Source organism: Dinoponera quadriceps, unplaced genomic scaffold (assembly GCF_001313825.1).
Source record: "Dinoponera quadriceps isolate SergipeBrazil2010 unplaced genomic scaffold, ASM131382v1 scaffold316, whole genome shotgun sequence".
Lineage (NCBI taxonomy): Eukaryota > Metazoa > Arthropoda > Insecta > Hymenoptera > Formicidae > Dinoponera > Dinoponera quadriceps.
Window position 1 is genome coordinate 400 of NW_014554530.1, and position 17163 is coordinate 17562.

Consider the following 17163-nt stretch of genomic DNA (forward strand, 5'->3'; position numbering starts at 1 on the left):
ACACGCTTGCTTTATTTAAGTACTGTCAACAAATAATTGATAATGTATAAACGTCATAACGGAGAAATGGTATTGTCACTAGTAACATTATATTTCGTGGTTAACCACAACATTAAAATTTATCAATATTGAAATAATAATAATGCACGTTAAAGTGTTCCGAAAGCTTACAGCATACTGGAAGAATGCTTCGAACTAGCCGCGCGATACATTTCCATTATACCCCACGTTGCAGTTATTGATTTTGGAATTTAGTTACTTTCAGTAGTAGAAACAATGCTATATCGAAGCAATGCGGGTGCTAATTTGTTACGCGGAAATAATATGTATTGAAATCTGCTTCACTGAGGGCTAACTTGTGCGGAAAACGTCAAATTAATGTGAATAGCGAATTGTNTAGTAGAAACAATGCTATTTCGAAGCAATGCGGGTGCTAATTTGTTACGCGGAAATAATATGTATTGAAATCTGCTTCACTGAGGGCTAACTTGTGCGGAAAACGCCACATTAATGTGAATGACGAATTTTCCATTGAAACATCCCTAGAAAGAACGAAGGACCAATCAGAGACGCCGAATTGTATCAGGGTGTGTTCTTTATATATGAATAATTTATGAATTATTAATGTTAATTTGTCAAGGCCTTAAACAATGCGCCAACAATTCATTCATATGCAATTTTAGACTCCACGCGTTTTGTGAATATATCCTGACTACAAATGATTCATAATATATAACTGTCATACCGGAGTCATGATATTGTCACTAGTAACATTAAATATTGTCGATGTAAACGAGATTTGGATTTATCAGTATTGAAAAAATAATCTTACATTAAAAAATGTTCGCAAAGCATACAGGGCAGTGGAAATATGTTTCAAGCATACAACGCAATACATTTCCATCATACCCCACGCTTCAGATAATGATTCTGGAGTTTAGTTACTTTCGGTACTAAAAACTATGCTATTTCGAAGCAACGCGTGTGCTAATATCTTACATGGAAATGAGATGTGGTAGAATATGCTTCACCGAGAGATAATTTGTGCGAAAAACGTTAAATTATTGTGAGTAATGGATTGTGAATTGAACATCCCTACAAGTAACGTAGGACCAATCACAAACATCGAGTTGCATCACGTTGTGTTCTTGATTCATAAATATCTTACGAATGACTTCTGTAATTTTGTCAAGGGCTTAGACAATGCACCAATAATTTATTCTGATGCAATTATAATGTTCACGCTTTGTTTGAATAAGTACTGTTCACAAATATTAAATAAAATATAGACAACTTTACTGAGAAACGATATTGTCCCTAGTAACATTATATTTCGTCGATGACAGCGGGATTTCAATTTATCAGCATGGAAATAATCGTACATATAAAGAGAGGTCAGAAAGCATACAGTGCAGCGGAAACATGCTTCGAGCGTACAGCTCGATACAATTCCGCCATACCAGAAGTTGCAGGAATTGATTCTGGAATTTAGTTACTTTCGCTAATAGAAGCAATGCTATTTCGAAGCAACGCGAGTGCAAATATGTTACGTCGANGAGCAACGCGAGTGCAAATATTTTACGTCGAATTAAAATGTGGTGAAGTCTGCTTCAATGAGGGCTAACTTGTGCGAAAAACGCGAAATTAATGTGAATAACGAATTGTCGATTGAAACATCCCTATAAAGAACGAAGGACCAATCAAAATCGTCGAGTTTTATCAGGGTGTGTTCTTTATGCACGAATATCTTATGTATAACTTATGAAATCTCGTCAAGGGCTTAGACAATGCCCCAACAATTCATTCAGATGCAATTTTAGATTATACGCTTGCTTTATATAAGTACTGTCAACAAATAATTGATAATGTATAAACGTCATAACGGGAAATGTTATTGTCACTAGTAACATTACATTTCGTGATTAACAACGAGATTAGAATTTTCCAATATTGAAATAATAATCGTACACGTAAAAGTGTTCCGAAAGAATACAGCATACTGAAAGAATGCTTTGAACTAGCCGCGCGATACATTTCCCTCATACCCCACATTTCACAGAATGATTCTGGAATTTTGTTACTTTTGGTAATAAAAGCAATGCTATTTCGAAGCAACGCGGACGCAAATAAGTTAGGCGGAAAAAAAATGTGGCGGGATCTAATTCACAGAGGGCTAATTTGTACGAAAAACGCTAAATTAATGTTAGTAATGGATTANAATCGGACTAGCCGCGCGATACATTTCCCTCATACCCCACATTTCACAGAATGATTCTGGAATTTTGTTACATTTGGTAATAAAAGCAATGCTTTTTCGAAGCAACGCGGACGCAAATAAATTAGGCGGAAAAAAAATGTGGTGGGATCTAATTCACAGAGGGCTAATTTGTACGAAAAACGCTAAATTAATGTTAGTAATGGATTATGGATTGAAACATCCCTAGAAAGAACGAAGGACCAATCAGAAGAATCGAGTTGTGTCACATTGTGTTCTTGATTGATGTATGTCTTACGAATGACTTCTGTAACCTTGTCACAGGCTTAGAACGAATTCGTAAAATTTATAAACAATTATAAATTAGACGTACTTCTCAATCAATTACGACAAAAAAGTTTACATATTTCGATTCCTTATTCAATTTCGAATAAATGGGTGAAAAAAAAAGTTGGTAACTCCCAATAGCTAAATAACAACTTTCTTTTGTTTACAACAACGAGCAATGGCGCGAACTGGACGCGATTATAAACGATTAGAAATTACATGTTCTTCTCAGTCAGTTACGACAAAAATGTTTACATATTTCGATTCCTTATTCAATTTCGAATAAATGTGAAAAAAAAGTGAAAAAAGTGGAAAAAAAATTTGGTAACTCGCAATAGCTAAATAACTACGTTCATTTGTTTACTTCGATGCAGCGGCGCAGACTGGACTCGCCGCGAACTGGACGCAGCGCGATATTAGTAAATCAATTGCGTGTATTTTTGATGAAAATGAGAAAATTTTGATATTATTTCATTATCTTATTAAAACAAAACATAGTCCTAAGTAGCATGTAATTTGTTTAAAGTAATACATAAAAGTTATAAACGATTAGAGATTACTGGTACTTCCCAATCAGTTATAACAATGAGGCTTAGATATTTCTATTCCTTATTAAATTTCGAATAAATTAGTGGAGAAGAATGTTGGAAACTCGCAATAGGTAAATAACAACGATCATTTGTTTACCATCCGCGCGCAGCGTTGCAGCGGAGGCGATCGTAAACGATTAGAGATTACTGGTACTTCTCAATCAGTTACGACAATAAGGCTTAGATATTTCGATTCCTTATTAAATTTCGAATAAATTAGTGAAGAAGAATGTTGGTAACTCGCAATAGGTAAATAACAACGATCATTTGTTTACATCGACACGCAGCGGCGCGAACTGCAGGCAATTATAAACGATTAGAAATTACATGTACTTCGCAATCAGTTGCGACGAAAATGTTTACATATTTCGATTCTTTATTCAATTTCGAATAAATGAGTGAAAAAAAAAGTTGGTAACTCGCAATAGGTAAATAACAACTTTCATTTGTTTACATCGACGCGCAGCGGCGCGAACTGGACGTGGCGCGCTGTTAGGAAATCATTTGCGTGTATTTTTTTATAAAAATGGGAAAATTCTGATAATATTATTTTATTATCTTATTAAAACAAAACAAAGTTCTACGTTGCATGAAATTTGTTTAAACAAATTCATAAAAGTTATAAACGATTAGAAATTACATGTACTTCTCAATCAGTTACGACAAAAATGTTTACATATCTCGATTCCTTATTCAATTTCGAATAAATGTGAAAAAAAGTGAAAAAAGTGGAAAAAAAATTTGGTAACTCGCAATAGGTAATTGTGGAAAAACGCGTTTTAAACGTCAATCATCGCGATTCGCCTCGATTTATCAGGAGTAAATGCGCGGATCCTCCTCGCCAAAAACTTGGAAGAGACGTCTTAAACAGGCGTGAACATTGCCGATTTCAAACGCCGATCCGAAACGTTCTCGAAAAGATTTGTGGGCCCCCGAGTGAGCGAGAGATTAACGAGTTAAAAACGCGCAGTGTCGGTAAGTGCACTTTCGTTCTTTCCGTCATACACTCTACACTTTTTGTATTTAACATGGAATAGATATATGAAATTTGATGGGGGTGAAAGAGAGAAAGATAGAGAAGGATCACGAGGAATTTTGTACGGCAAACGAATTTAGATTCTCCAATTTTATGAGACAGCACAAGTGTCCTAAATCTTAAAAACGTCTGAAACAAGTGGCATATCTTTCAAACGTCTCTAATGTTTAGACATTTTTTATGCTGTGTGGGTAACACTTTATAAGCGATTGGTAATCAAATGGTTATCCAATGAGAACGTACCATCATTCGGAGCGTATACTCGGGCCGTTGAGTACCGAGATTTGACGGATTGGCGGTTCGCGAGACGGCTTATCTTCGCGGTAAATAACACATTCGTGTTTTCACACGCACCGGTGTTCCGACGATATATATACACCCGAAAGTTTCATTAGTCACACGATCGCGATTCCGCGCGTTTTATCGCTATTGTAAGTCAACAGAACGAATAAACAATTTTACGCCTTGACACCGCCGGTAAACATGGCGCGAAGCACCGCCGATGAACTCCTGGAGCTCGAAAGGAAGCAGAGGACAATCGACAGGGCGCCTTTTCGAAACCTGGCCATTAAAGATGCTACGGTACTGGACACGATTGAGGGTCGAATGCCCTGCGAGAGATGTTACGCCTCGCGAAAGTACTTTTGTTATAACTGCTTTTTGCCCGTTATCGATCAAATATACTTTCCACGAGTGAAGGTACGTTGCAATTTGTCGTAATCGATGTAAGTTGGAACTCGGAAAGAAACAATGGACAATTCAAGGCGCGTTCTTTATTTTTTTGCCATTTTCAGTTACCTATCAAAATTGACATAGTTAAGCACCGTCGGGAAACAGCCGGCAAGAGCACAGCTGTTCACGCTGTGATACTCGCACCAGAGGATGTGAAGATCTATACGTATCCGAAGTTTCCTGAGATAGACAGAGAGGAAGTATGAGAGAGTAACAATATATATTCTTCAGTCTTATATAATTTTTGAGAATGCTCGTTGACTTAAGGGACATATATAATCCCTTAGACAGTTTTAATTTTCCCTAGCGAAAGTGCCATAAGAGTGGAGGATCTTTTTAAGGAGGTGAAAGATGAAGAAGGTCAGGATTCTACCATTTTAAGGAGAATCAAATCTGAACTTCCTGTGAAAAGGGCTATTTTTATCGACAGTACATGGCAGCAAACTAAAGAGATATATAAGGATGTTAGATTCCGTGGTATGTGGGGAAAATTTGTCCACTACAGTCACATATAATTCTTATATGTCACTATTGTGGTCTTTATATCATTTATATAAAGAGACTCAATTTTTGCAGGATTACGTTGTGTGATTTTAAAGTCAAGGATCTCTCAGTTCTGGCGGAATCAAAAGAAATGTCCAAGATGGTACTTGGCGACAATTGAAGCGATTCACCAATTTCTAGTGGAACTGCACACATGTGCCTTTGGTGCTATAGAAAATTATACTGATTTAGATGATCCCGTGGTAAATAGAGAACAGAACTATGTGATGCTTAACGAAGAATCTTCAGATATGTATTTGGCAACAGAACTGAGATATAATGGACAATACGATAATCTTTTGTACTTCTTTAAATATATGTATGAGAAGATTCATACTTTATATGATCATGACAAATTATTAGCTTACAAAAGGCCACTTTTGTAACACTACTTAATTATTCTTATATAATATTGTATAACAAAATTAATTTGTGATAAAACTGATGCATCGTTTTATACAAAGACTGGTACTTATTTCTCTCCTGTAATCGAACATCAAAAATGAAGTCTATTCCTCATGTTGAAAAGTAAATCCTTGAGAGGATAACTACAAAGTTAGGGAACTGTCATACCGTCGTTTACAATTACACCAGTGGTCTATTCTTTATATGTATTTTGTCATGTTCTAACTTATTGCACCAGTTCAGCAGTGCTGCTATAAAGAACGGACGAATGATTGAATTGTTCTAACTTTCATATTCGTATTGTAAGCATGAAAATATTCGATAGAATGATGCATTATCAACCGTCGTCCCGACAAGAAAAACTTCGCCGTTATATTTACCACATCGTCTATTTGCCAAATAACAACGCAAAGGGATTCAAAGACCGTGACAGCGTTCGAATTCTTGCCATCTCCTAATTGCCCGGTCGTTCCCTGCGTTTATATCGCTGATAAACGTCAGATAAACAATAACAAAGATAACCTACACCGAAGCGTCTGGTGGCCGGCGGCGTGTAGAGGGGGACGGAGGGGCAGGGCGGGTGCACGGCGCATAGAAGGTTCCTAAACAAGCGGGAGGCGGCACGCCGCACGGCTTCGACGCGAACAGTAGCGCGCTCTGACGTCACACGCGGTGCACTTCACCCCGTCCTCCCTCGCGTCCGTCGCGCGCGGCCGTAGCGCTCGCAGCAGTTGCGGCCGTCTGCGATGAGTTTAGTTTTGAAAACAAGGGGCCGCCCGCCGCTCGCCATCGCACGTCGTCGTCGTCGTCGCGCTCGCTCCGTGTAGACGAGGCGCTCGGTCATACGTATCGTGAACGGATCGACCGTAAGTGGACCGCCGAGGATCGTGCCGTGTCGTGCCGTGGACGTTTATCGCTTCTTCCGTCCCTCTTTCCTGCACGCATACGTACGTACATCCGTCCCTCCGTTCACTCGCTCACTCTCTTTCCTTTTGCCACCGTGCCCTCTTCGTCCTCCCGTTTCCCCGATCGTCAGCACCTCCCACACTCCTCGCGTCTCTCTCCGCGTGACCCTTCGTGTCTACGTTGAGCGAAACGTGACCGACACAAAAAATGGACGCCCTACGGGAGCAGGTGATGATCAATCAGTTCGTGTTGGCCGCGGGCTGCGCCAGGGAGCAGGCGAAGCAGTTGCTACAAGCGGCGCATTGGCAATTTGAGGTAAGAAAACAAGACGGGCGGCGAGCGAGCGAGAAAGAGCGTGTATGTATGTGTATGTGCGGTGAAGTGGGCAAAGAGAGAGACGGAGAAACAGGATGAGAGAGAGAGAGAGAGAAGATTCTTATGCGCCTTTAGCGGTGTGTAGCATGCACACATGCACCTACGTGACGACATAATAACGCGCGTGCGATACACTCTCTCTCGCTTGGACGCCGCTACGTAAACAAAGCGACGAAAATGGCCGATCTCGCCGTTGTCTGAATTTCCTACGTCGGTCGTTCACGGAGCAACGGTGACACGGCGACTCGTCGTCGATCGGCGGACACTCGATGGGCTATACCCGAATCGATGTCGATTTCTACGCCGCGGCCGGCATCGTAACATCGCCGCGTTCGACGTCAATGAGCACGCGGCGTAGCCGCCTCGGTTCGCTCCATTCATAAAAATCCGGCGTTAATAGCAGCGGGTTTAAATCGCTGCACGCGATTTCCCGGTGCGCAACAACACCGTCCTCTCCGCCCGTGGAAAGATTCGCGACGGCCGTAATCTCGCGAATCCTTATCAGATCACGAACGCTACAATCGTCGTAAAGCGTCGCGCGAAACGGCGAGGGTAAATAATGGCTCTCACGCGCGCGTCTCGTCATCGTCGCCGTCGTTTCCCCGGTTTTATCGGTTTCACCGCGCCCGGTGCGAACGCACTCTTCCTCGCGGCGGCTGCGGAGATTGAAGCCGGCCTTGCGATTCCGGCGCGTTCGATTTCCGATGCGGCCGGCCGCGCGAAACCGGCGTGCTTCCGCCTATCGTCGTTTCGTTTGTCGCAAATAGATATAGGAACGCTGTTCGCGAGAATGGCATCGCGCGTTGCTTCTCGTGTCATATACCGTGAATAATCGTGAGAGTGTACATACAAAGAGAGAAAGAGGGAGAAAGAGGGAGGGGGAAGGGAGAGCTGAAAAGATAACGATGCGACGCGCTCATGTATCATTATGATCAGAGCTCGTGGAATCTTTTTGTGTGCTTTGACCACAATGTAAACAATGCGGCAACGTGTATTTATATACACGCGTGGAACGCGCGCGCGCGCCTCTCTCGCCTCTTTCGTAGCGCGATATGCGGGGTTTCACCGTATTATGCTGGGTCTTCTAACATGACGATACATCCTGTGAAATAACGATTCTACGTAAAAAGAAACTTGATAAACAAATAAAAAAATTTTTCAGATGATCGGTCGCGTGGATTTTTTGTCCGGATAATATTACCCGTTTATTTAAATCCAGAAGATGGCTCGAAGATGAAAAAAAATCTTGAGAAAAAGATTGACATTTCGTGCTTTTTTACGCTTTTTCAATTACGTCTTACACGCACGCACCATGCCATTTCGTAGCAATTTTCCTCTCTCTTTCTCTCTCTTTCATCCTTTTCGCTCCAAAGTCCCGAGTATATACTTTTATTTTGCGTTACGTATAGAAAGTGTAAGTAAGTACAGCTGAAAAGAACGTACACAGTAGCGAGCCCACCATCGCTCCTCTGTTATTCCTTTCGCTGCGGCGCGTCTCTTCCCCGCGCCTCTCAGTTCGACCGAAATACGAAACGCGTTCCTGTTCGCCGCTCCGACCTATTACATTCTTATGCTAATGCTTATGTCAATGTATCCGGATCGTGTATCACCGTGTTTTAATTAAAACGCCGCCGTGTTTGAATGTCAACGCCGGTGTTGCGCAACGCGTTCGCCTTGTTGTAATGAAAACAAGCGCCTAACTATTGCTGTTCTGACGCCTTTAATTCATCGCACAACGTCGCAACGGGAAAGAGAGAGTGGGGAGACAATACATTATTCTTATCGGTTATTATCGAGTAAATATCGTTGTATCGATGTGAAATTACATATTCCGTGGAAAATGGATGTGTACGAATGCAAATGCAATATGCGGATATCTCTTTAATCACTGCATGATACAGATAATTTGTAACGTTATGACTCAACATATGTCAACATACACGTAACGTTTGCTCACTCAAGCCGCGTGAGTGCTTCACGCATTCCTGGACACTCCGACGTGTAGAACACCAATTAACGCGTCGAATAACAAGATTCACCCTCGACGAGATTTTCCACTTGATCTGATAAAGGTCTGACGAGACCCACGGCGTTCACTGGTCAAGATGAGTTGTCTGTACATATGTAATTATCGATACATCCCGATAACCACCGATAACCGGCGCAGCGTTAACATTAAACGCACGTGGTGTTGTAGCGGTTATCAGCGATTATGAACCGTTAGCCGGTGGTTTTACGCTAGCCGGATAGTGTGTGTGTGTGTGCGCGCGCGCGTACGGATATCCGATACGTGGCTGAGCGCAAACATCGGACATCGATACTGTTAAATATCCGATGAAAAGGCGACTTGGGACGAACGAAAGATTGCGACAGACGCATCAGTGACACATCTGGCAGTTGTTTCGTTTAGCTCGATTACGTCGTCGTCCTCGCAGCTCCTAATCATAGACGCGACTGTACACGATCCCTTGTACCCCATCAAGGTCGGCCTTGATGAAGCCTGCGGATACGAAAATGGTATCGACACTGTATCCCGATATTTAAAGAGGTTGTAAGGCTCAATGTCGTATTTTCAGTGGCGCATTAAAAGGCGTCATTCATAAATTTAATATTCATTCAGCAAGATTGCGTTCCTATACGTTTATTTCATCATCTAAATAATAAATGTTAATTCGAAACGATTGCGACGTTGTGCGATGAATATATACACACGAGATTACAAATATAAAAATATTATCATTCTTTATTTTTGTTATTGACGATATATTTATGCATGAGGAAGACGCATAGATAATGGAAAGTAGTATATGTTTAAATATGTGCATACATTTGTATTCCGAGTATTACCGTAAACTTTACTGCAGTTTCAAAAACGAAATTGATTGATTCAACAGCATTTTTTCCGTAGCGCACGTTTTATCGGATTTTTATTAAACTCATTTCGCCTTGCAACTTCCTTAACACATGTTTTTCCGATACTTAACACACATTCACGCGGAAAATAATTAATCTTATACGAAGATAGATATTCTCATGTATGAACAAGAATCTTATAACATTCTTAAAAGATTTTTAATCTTGAATTTAATTGCTTATTTAATACCTGCATCAAATTCATACAAATTCAGCCAAATCGGGACTAAAAACTTTCTAAGAAGATTATAATATTCTCGCTTATACATGAGAATATCTGTTCATGATTTAGGAATAATTTTTTTTGTGTACGTTCTCATACATACACACACTCTCTCCGTTAAAGATAGAACATATCTTCGTCAACGGTAAGAACGATGAGACATGTGTGAGCTGCGTGATGGATTTTCTTATACTTCGTTCGCGTTTCCGCGGCGATCGCGCCGGCAAGAGCGCACGCGAGCGTTTCTAATCGGGCAACTCTAACGATCGTGCTTTCTCTCTTTGCAGACCGCTCTCAGCATTTTCTTCCAAGAGGCGGCGATACCCTCATGCGCGCAAGGAGCCGGCACCCACTTCGGCCAAGTAAGTTTACTTCCGGTATTATTATCGCCATTACGAAACACGTAACGCGGACCGCGCGTTTATATCCGCGGCGCCTCCGCGCAATCGATGAGTTCTATTTCTGCGTCAGTGAGTGAGCGAGTCATCGTCGTCGCCGCCGTCGTTCCGTTCCGCCTCTTTTTCTCGTTCTTCTTCTTCTTCTTCTTTGCAGACGTGAGAAGAAAAGTCAGGACCTAGCGAGACGAGGTCGTCGATGGGTCTGTCGTCTCGAGAGCGTCCTGTCAAGATGCGTAGCCTGATCTGTAACGCGAGATGATCGCTCGTAAGCCCGAGACGCAGCGGGACAGTCCAAAAGTACGACACCATCCCGGCCGTTTTTCTCATTCCCGTACCGCGCAATCTGACGTAACGCGCGTGTTAAACTTTCGGCGGACGAGTGGCGTGCGTGGACCGTGTATGTTCTCATCCTCTATTGATTATTCAAAAGTAGGTTCCGTGCGCGCAAGAAAGATAGAGAGAGAGATCGCAGGCTGGCGAACTCCGGGATACGTCCTCCTTGCCGTCGTTCTTCATTGTTATTATCGTCGTCGTCATTCGCTCATTCGTTCGTATCGGGGGTCGCCGACGCGATTCACAAAATCGCGTCTTCCGAGCCCCGCGCACGCCCGCGTCCTGATGCGCATATAGTACAACGGGGGAGTATATACGGGAGAAAATCGATCGTAGCGCGTGTCTGACCTTCACGCGTGCTTTCCACCCCTTCCGCGACTATTTATGTAACGTCGCGTTCTCTGATTAATTACTCGCTCTCGCGTGCGCGGCGACCGGAGAGAGCCCTGCTCTCTTCGCCTCGCCTTTTGTACTTTCAGGCTGGTCATACACAAGGTCGTCGTGTGTGACGCCCGTGACGCCGTTTCCGCGGCTCTCGACGAGACGCTCGAATTCGGACCGACGGACGGCAGATAATTCGATTGTTTCTCTCCGATGAGGAGAGCCGCGCGTGAATTCGCGATTTATCGCCGTTTTTTTTTCCGGTGAGACGCCTTTAAGCGACCCGACCGATCTACCATTTAGCTCTCTTTTCGCGCGCGTTGCTCGCCTTTTTGCACGCGTGATCTGGCTTGTGATCAGGCTGCGAGAGAAAGAGAGGAAATCTCCGACGTTCTATACGGAGCGTCCGGTAATAGACGCACGTGGTGGCGACGTTCGTTGTCGGAAACTAAAACGATCCGTCCTGAGGAGAAAAAAACGCTCGAGACGTGAATAGGAATTTTCGGACTGTGGGACCCGATCGAAAGGAAGTTCGTCCCGATTCTCCGCGCACCAGCGCGATACGAAGAATAAGAATGAAAAGAACGGTTCGTCGTGTCATTCTTCGGCCGATTTTACTTCGTCTCGCCGTTTTGGTAAACGCGGAAAAAGCATGTTCGCGACGTTCGCAGAAATGCCCGATGGCGGTAGAAAAATCTAACTCGAGTTCCCGCCGAGGAAAATAACGTTCCGTTCACCAAATGCACCCGTTACCTAACACTCTGTATATATGTCTTGGCTTCGCCATTCTCCGGCGAAGTTTACCGCTCTCCGCCGCCGTTTGCCGCATTCTGGATTCGAGAGAGAGAGAGAGAGAAAGAAAGAGAGCTCCCGTGTTTTCTTTCTCCGGCTTCTAAGACGGCTTCTCGCCGGGCTAAATGAAAAGCGAAAAAGCGGGTCAATGTTAATGATTTTTTTGTTTTCGAGCGTAACGACGCGCGACTCGCAATTCATACACTCGGAAACTTCCACGTTAAAATAAATCGCGAAGTCGAGCGGGCAGATAAAACTTATCGAGTTGAGTTACAACATAAATCTTTTATCTCTCTTGTTCGCTCGCTCGCTTCTTATGCTTACATAAAAATACCTCACACGAAGCCTAATTCAACGTGTCGTTATTATTAACGATAATACATTTATTCCTATTGTTACCGACGACGCAATGTGCGATTCGCGCGCGTTTTCTCGCGCAAAACTCGTTCGAGCGGATACCCGATTGACCGTATAATAGACAGTCGGAAATTTGTTTTGAATAAATGCAAGGTCGGACCGCGGGAACCGGTTCGAAAGGTCCCGGTTGTAAAGGGCTCGCCGACGTGGCGCCCGGTAGCAGGTGTCAATAGCAGCGGTATCCCGTGCTATCATGTTTACGACGTTTATCGCTGCCTTACATGCGGGGGAAAAACATTGCGCAGGACACAAACTGTCGCGAAACGTCATGCCTCTTGGACAATACATAAATGTTTCATCGTGCGTCATCATGTGTCATCGTGTGTCATCGTGTTGTCATAAGGGATATTTTTATTTGTTTTCTTTCTCCTTTTCTTTCGTAATTTACCGACGAGTGCCGCCGGTAGAATTCGCGAGATATTCGCGGAGGATCGCTTATTTCAACGTCGAACGAAGGCGAAGGTGGTGTTCTCGCGACAGGACACACGAGGGAGAGAGCCGGGCAGACGGAGAGACAGTCGCCGTGCGCGTTACTATTCTCGGTCCGGCGGCGGCACATTCCGATAAGTCGTGTGCCAAATCCCGGTCGGAGACTGGACACGCGTCGCGACAACACCACTACCTACCTTCTAAACACGTTCGTGACTACTTTTTTACGGCTGCCGCGGTATCACCGCAGTAAGTAAAGGGAAAGTCACGACACCGAACTATGATGCGTCATTGATGTGCGCATGTGTGTGTGTGTGTGTGAGAGAGAGAGAGATTGTGCAAATCTGACCTTTATTCGCACCTGTTTTCGGCGGTCGACTCCTCGTTATCATCAGATCTACACACGACTTTCTCATGATCACACGATTCACGAGAATGGAAGTGTCGGAATTTCGAAGCCGTATACAGCGGCCTCGGTCGATCCTCGATCATTATCTCATCGATAAATCCTCCCCCCTCCCCCTCCACGTGAACGGTTCATTCATAAAAGCGGAGGTGTTACAGGATCCGTTTTACGGGATACCATAATCAACGGTGCCGTAATAGGGCGTGCTATTTTCTCTATTTAATTACCAGCTTATCGCTCGCGGGTTATCGCGCGGCCGTTCGTTGTCACGCCAGTACACGTGTCCGCCGCGTATTGTTTGGTCGTCGCTATATCCGCGTTTACCTGGTGGCCCGGACATCACGTGCGGGACAGGTTCGACGACCTCGTTGCGTTGTTACCTAACAGACGTCTCTCGACTCAGCGCATCCAGCAGATTTCTGTCACCTCGTTGACAGCCGGTTTTTCCCCATGATATCCATTTTTTTTCTTCGCTCGCAACTCTCGAGCAGCATGTCCTGTCTTCTCCGGTTGAAGTATCGGTCGACTTGGAGGAAATGAGATTACCGCAGAAATGAGATTACCGTATATAGCTAGAAAGGGTTTTAATGAACTCTGTGCTCGAAAGTTTCAAGGGTCGTCTACAGTGGAGGTAGTAAGACTATCGGAATAAGAAGTAAAGGGCCGTCTACATTTGGAAGTAAGGAGTAGGATTTTGGCTGACTGTAAAGTAGCAGAGAATAGGAAATGAGAATGATCCATTTCGCTTACTCCTTGTATCACGCTTTATTCCATCGGAAAAACTTATTCCCCACTTTGAGTTTTTATTCCCCACAGTCTCATTATTTCCACTGTAGACGGCCCTTGATGAATTTTAAGACTGATTTGGGAATTGCGAAATTAAGGGGAGAAGCACATCTCTTCTCTCGTTGTTTTCACACAAGATAAAAGGAAAAAAGACGATTTTACGATCAACGGTGATTTCTTATGTTTGCAGATCACACCATGCAACACGCCAGCCACTCCGCCAAATTTTCCAGACGCGCTGTTGGCGTTCTCGAAAATGTCAGCCGGTGACAAGACTCCCTCTGGTAAGTGGATGATCGAGATAATTTTACATACACAGCGAGATATATTTTCTCTGTGCAACATTTATATCCATGCGAAATCACAAAGGAGTTACACGTGTTTCACGGGAGCGTTTTCAAGCGCACGGTGGTATGTTGCAGGTATGTCACCGAGCCAGAACGGTTTGCAGACAAACTCGTCGGCGTCTGTGGCGGCGGGCATGCAACACCATGCGGCCGCCGGTGGCCGGTGTAGCGCGTCCGGGAACGCTCAACAGCAGACGACGCAGCCCCAGCAGCAGTTCGGCTTGGGAGAGCCGCAGAGATAAAACTGACCCGGTCCTAGTCGGCGATGCGCGATCACGAATCCACGTAGTAGACGCGCGCGATAATATTCCCGGGGCGAGAATCGCGCGCTCCGACACAGCGAGAACAGGACGTTTTAGAAAGGAGACAAACGTACGCGGGCGATAGAAGGAGCGGATAACGAGAGAGAGAGAGAGAGAGAGAGAGAGAGATGTCCTTTGAAGAGACGTTTCCTGGAAGGAAGAGGAGGAAGCGACAGGAAAGAGGAGCGCGTCCGCGAGAAGACTCTTTATTGAGGATTGAAGACTACGTTAGCTACGCACAATAATAAAACGACGTTTGTGATTGCATGCTCTCACTACCTACGTGCGTGTATGTGTGCATCATGTACGTGCGAAACGCGCGACAGTACCCGAGTGTCGATTTTCCCCTACTACGATGACGATGACCTAGACGATGACCACGACGCTGCCGCCGTCTGTCGTCCAGCGCGACGACGACGCGCGTGTCTCGATCGCCGTTTATCTCCTCCTCGGCTACCTCGAGAGACACAGCGACAGAGAAGGGTAGTCTTCGCGGTAGTCCGCTTCTACTCACGGCAAAAGCACTCGAGAGGCAAGGGCCAAGGGGTGAGGATCATTTTACGGAACCGTCGAGGTCTCCCTTGTCCAGCTGTCTCCGTTTTACTTCTCGGATTTTCTTGCCTTCTCTCCGACTGAAGTGTAGATCCAGAAGGTCGATCGAGAAGCGAAGACATCGACGTGTCCCAGAGAGAGAGAGAGAGAGAGAGAGAATGATCGGCTGTCCAACGTACGGCTGCCCTTCGCTCCGCGATCCGACTTCCTTGTAGTCCCTTGTCGCTATTAGATACGCGGCTGTTTCTCCAAGATTCGCTGTGCACACACACACACACACACACACACACACACACACACACACACACACACACACACACACACACCTTCGCTTTCGAGTCGAATGTGAACTTTCGCTAACACTTCCACGCCACAGTACAAAGGAGCTCCGCTGTTGTGAGGGGCATATATATAGTTTTAGTTTTCTCGTCCCATTTTTGGATATGGTCGTCGCATTTGTTTCTTTTCTCTCGCGGAGGATGAGATAGCAATCGTCCGCTTGTTTCACATGCAAGATATATCGCAAATAACCCGCACCCAATTGCTGCTGCTGCATCACCCGGCAAGGCTGTTCATTTGATATCGTAATGCTCGGCTGGTCGGTTTCACAATTAATTACTCATCTTTTCGTCGTTTACCTATGTAGCATGCTCGCGGTACGCGCGTTATTATTCACGCCGGACGGATTACGTTTCCGTACGTATAAGCGTGTATTTCGATGGTATAAAATATACGAGGCTAAATGTAATTAAACGAAGATCTTTATCGTGTAAAAATTTGTAAAAAGATTCCCCTCGAATTATATAACGTTCATCTAGGCGTTTTACGTACTAATAACTGAGATCCGAAGGATCGCGTGAATGATAAATGAACGATAGAAAGAGAGAAAGAGAAAGAATGAGTGAGTGAGTAAGAAAGACAGAGAAAGAGAGAGAGAGAGAGATGTACTCATCGAAACTAATAATAATATACCTGGTGTCTCTCTTTCCTGGTTTCCGCTGTTGCGACGAACAGCGAAGACTTCTCAGTTTTAATTTAATGTATATTTCGTCGACTAATTGCGATAACACACACACATGCGCGACTAGAGATTATAAACTACCTGTTTTATGCAATATTAGATTCTTCTTCACGATATTCACAAACGCTCTCGTCTGGCAGCTGACGATACAATTCTACCTGAAACAGTATATCAAATCGCTCCATATCGTTCGTTGATATTTATCCTAACATAGAGGAACAATTATTCGTTACTAGCATCCATACTTGTTTCTATATGTTTATGTTACATAGTAGCGAATTTTTTCAGATTACTTTCTCGCTGGACGTCTCTTGTAATAGGTATTAGAAGAGTTTCTTTCCTTATCATTCATGTCTGACGTTTGTAAAGTGTTTTTACACACAATATAGTATCTGATCTTTTCATACGTAGTCGTAATAATAGTCTCGAAGAAGGTTGATAAGGATCGTGCGAGAGTCCAAAGTGGACTTAACTTCTTTACGATCATGCAATAGTTCCAGATTACCCAGATATCGCATACAGCTTCGTCACTGTGAAATCGTTTTTATGTAAATAATAGTAGATATTAAGCGTAAGAAAAATACTTTGTGAGTATGAGATATTTTTTCCACGCTTTAAATACCTTCCTTATGTTTGTAACGTTTAGGCTATTTAAGATAGATGAGAGAAAGAGAGAAAGGAAGAGAGAGAGAGAGAGAGAGAAATATGAACTACTATGTTGAAATTATAATATT

At 43.7% G+C, this 17163-nt stretch overlaps 2 protein-coding genes and 1 long non-coding RNA gene across 3 annotated transcripts; 2 read left to right on the plus strand and 1 right to left on the minus strand.

Annotated features, from left to right (window-relative positions):
• Positions 1–4435: 4435 nt before the first annotated feature.
• LOC106751899 (DTW domain-containing protein 1) lies at positions 4436–6222 on the plus strand. Its single transcript, XM_014633155.1, has 4 exons — positions 4436–4867; positions 4963–5100; positions 5188–5377; positions 5477–6222. Exons 1-4 carry the CDS (start codon positions 4652–4654, stop codon positions 5827–5829), a joined length of 897 nt encoding a protein of 298 aa, XP_014488641.1. The 5' UTR covers positions 4436–4651; the 3' UTR covers positions 5830–6222.
• Positions 4927–6412, minus strand: LOC106751901. The gene is made up of 2 exons (XR_001375104.1): positions 6229–6412; positions 4927–5080 (listed from the first exon to the last, which is right to left on the minus strand). It is a non-coding gene; the product is annotated as an uncharacterized LOC106751901 (long non-coding RNA).
• A 158-nt stretch (positions 6413–6570) lies between these two features.
• On the plus strand, positions 6571–17146 carry LOC106751900 (UBA-like domain-containing protein 2). The gene is made up of 4 exons (XM_014633156.1): positions 6571–7069; positions 10553–10627; positions 14398–14491; positions 14630–17146. The coding sequence occupies exons 1-4, from the start codon at positions 6962–6964 to the stop codon at positions 14794–14796; spliced, it is 444 nt and encodes a 147-aa protein (XP_014488642.1). The 5' UTR covers positions 6571–6961; the 3' UTR covers positions 14797–17146.
• The last annotated feature ends 17 nt before the right edge of the window (positions 17147–17163 follow it).